Consider the following 3,241-nt stretch of genomic DNA (forward strand, 5'->3'; position numbering starts at 1 on the left):
CAACTTCCTGAATGAAGGGGGAGTACCATGTCTGTGTTGTGGTTGAGTGCAGACATTAAGTTGGCAAGACATCCCAGAACCAGCAACGGTGGGTCTCAGTGTAAGGTCCCCATATGTGACAGCAATAACTGGAACACTCGCAGGAGTACACAGTAAGTTTTATTATTTTTTGAGTGCTGTGCATTATGTCTACAGTAGGAAACAGGAAAGTTACATTTTTATTGTTCTCACGAGCTTGGTCTGATAAAATCCTGTCTCATGGTATTTGCATTAAAAGTGGACTAAGTAAATTCTCAGTATGACACACGCAGTCACAGGAGCAAGACACAACACAAAGCACAATACACACATGAAAGTAGGAAGAATACTCCGATAGAAGAAGATAGGTGTGACTTGCGTATTGAGATATGACATAAGAATGACAAATCCTGAACAGTTTTAATATTTAAAATTTATCATTATATATGACGAATATATATTTTAGTATAAAGACAACAGGGCATGCAATGAAGTAGTTTGACGTACATAGAAAAGCACCTGAAGATGGCACTTTAGTGCTGAAACATGTAGTGCAAGAGAGAAGAGGGAGGTGAATAAATGTATGCACTGTAAGACAGTCAGAATAAATCATGGACAATTTCTCAGGCTTTTATACATTTTTGTAAGTCATTTATCAGCTACATGAAATTTATCCAGAGGGAGGGTGGACTTAAACATAGGAGTGACTTGTGAAACTGTGTTCTTATTTTAAGCATGATTGACTATTGTATGCATACAGTGTTGAATCTTGTCAGGCACGTTAGCTTGAGCAACATGGACTGTGTAAATATTTCCCTGTTTCTCAAAATTGGCTTCCAACTTTCACCTGTTGACTCCAGTCTCTTCAGATCCAAACTGAAACTATGAACAGATCTTAAAAAGTTTTTACACATTTTATTGGGTCTCATTTATGTTATCTTGGTTGATGAGTTGCAACTCCAACGAAGAGTTCACATATCTCTTTATTTGTCCTTCACTGCTGTACTTGCCTACTTCTTCCTTATTTCCAACATGCACTGACATTTCTGTCTGTATCTCCATATTTTCAGGAACATGTTCTGTCACTGTTGTTTTCTTATTATCTCTGTTTACTCCCTCCTCTGTTTCTTCTTGTTGCTCCCTGTTGTCATATTTTGAGTGTATTATTCCATTACTTGGCGTCTTGTGTGAGACATGTTCACCAGTTTCAGCTGTGTCTGTATGTTTGGAATTGAAATCAGTTAGAAACTCGCTGAGAGCTTTCCCCATGTTCACAGTCTCTTTCCTGGCTGAGCTGCTTACACACACACCTTCATCCTGCCATTCATTCTCATTATAGTCATCCTGGAGTTCGATTATTCGTGTACCTTGCTTCTCACATTTTTTGCAGGGATCTTCCAAAATCCTCCCATTATCTGTATAATCATCCCCTAGTTTCTGGAGTTCCACAATTTCTTTTCCTTGTACCTCATGTTCTTCACAGGAACCTTCCAGAGGTATCATTTCATTGTCATCATTGCTCTTTTTAAATTCATTCTTGAGATACTGGAGTTGCATTATTTCTCTTCCTAGTGCCTCACGTCTGTCACAGATGTCTTCCAGAGAAGTTATTTCATTATCATGATCCCTGAGTTGTAGGTTCACCATTTCTGTGCATAGTACCCCACCTTTTTCACAACGATAATCCACTGCTTCCCCTTCAGTCTGTCTGTGTCTAACCTCAGCATCTTGAAGCTGCACAGTCTCTGCATCTAGGACCTGTCCATTCATCGCTGTGGTGAGATTACTGACATCAGAGGTCATACCAGGTTCTTTGCGTTTGTATTCAGTGTCAGGATCAATCTTTGCTGCATTTATGCACACACCAGGGCCTTCCTTTCCAACAGTTGCATCTCCAAGAAAATTGTCATATTCTGTGAGGCGACTTGAGTGAGTTTCCGCGATCATCTCAGTCAGATGAATAGAAGCTGTTGCTGCATTCACTTTGGTTTTCCTTGTCTCTGTGAGGAGAAGAAAGATCAGTCAAATTGTTATCAGTGTCTCATGAGTTAAAAACAGTACAGTGCTGAAAGAACTTGGCAGTGATTTGTATAAAAATAATCTGACCTATGGCAGACGCTTGTTATCCTTGTGTCTTCACCAAAGCCACACAGCACATACCTTTACCTGACAGATCATGCACTTTTATTTATAATTGACATGTGATGACTGGATATGCAATGGAGGCCATGTTGTAATTTTGATGGTTAAAAGTCAGCTTGACACTGCAAAATACCAGATCAGTCCTGTGTTGTGGTGGTACTTATTCCACTGGTGCTCAGTACTGACTACTGCCTCTGAGGTTGGTCATGAGCCTTTCCAACTACACAGTGAGAAACTCAGTACTTATTTGAAGCTTCCACTTGACTTCAAAATTAAACCTTTGTATTCCATTATTGCAGTAGCACATGAACATAGCCAAGCTGGCTAATCATCACGTGTTCACAGTACTAATGCAGTGCTCTATGAGACCTATGGATGGAAGGAGAATGCACTGGAGGAGCACCACTGAGGAAGTCAGAGCGTACACCAGGCTAAAATGCCATTACCTGTCCAAGTTAAAATATGGCTGCCAGTTTGTTTGGACCTAGGGTTCTGGAAAACAGGTGTACCTCAGAGATAAACTCTGACTTCCAGCTTCTTAATTCTTTAATTCATAAACTCACCCAAGAGAAAAAGTGTGCAATATTATATTTAAGCATCCTGTTGCACTCTACACGATAAATGATACAAACTCCGTCCTAAGTGCAAACAATATATATTTATATGTCTCTGATCTTGTTCTTTCTACACTACATGTTTCGGCCTCTATCGGCCATCATCAGGTGTATACTCTTAACGTTGCTGCCACACTGAACCCAGTCTAAAACTTAACATTTAAAAACACAATGTCACATTCTTCGTATTATCAACATCTACATCATTGATATGTGTCTGGTATGTAGATTATGTTGCACACGTCAAACCCGATATTCTTGTAGTAGCACTCTAAAAATCTTTAGTTATGATGTTTTTAAAACCTTTTAAAATTTTCTCTAAATTTTAAATTTAAAATTTAAAATTCTTAGGGTTACTCGCCCTATGTCTAAGTGCTGGAGCGGCTAGTTCTTGTTTTCACACTGTACAGGTGTTATCTGTAATATACAAATATTCGTATTATTATTTTATGTACGTAATATTTTCT

At 38.8% G+C, this 3,241-nt stretch overlaps 1 protein-coding gene across 1 annotated transcript in view; it reads right to left on the reverse strand.

The window, feature by feature from the left end:
* Positions 1-594: 594 nt before the first annotated feature.
* The window catches only part of LOC111861450, a 16,950-nt gene continuing 14,303 nt past the window's right edge, over positions 595-3,241 (reverse strand). The window contains exon 10 of the mRNA XM_023846039.2: positions 595-2,018. Coding sequence (XP_023701807.1) covers positions 934-2,018 — 1,085 coding nt within the window. The 3' untranslated portion in view covers positions 595-933. The remainder of the gene's footprint in view (positions 2,019-3,241) is intronic.

The sequence above is a fragment of the Cryptotermes secundus genome, unplaced genomic scaffold (genome assembly GCF_002891405.2).
Source record: "Cryptotermes secundus unplaced genomic scaffold, Csec_1.0 scaffold693, whole genome shotgun sequence".
NCBI classification, from domain to species: domain Eukaryota; kingdom Metazoa; phylum Arthropoda; class Insecta; order Blattodea; family Kalotermitidae; genus Cryptotermes; species Cryptotermes secundus.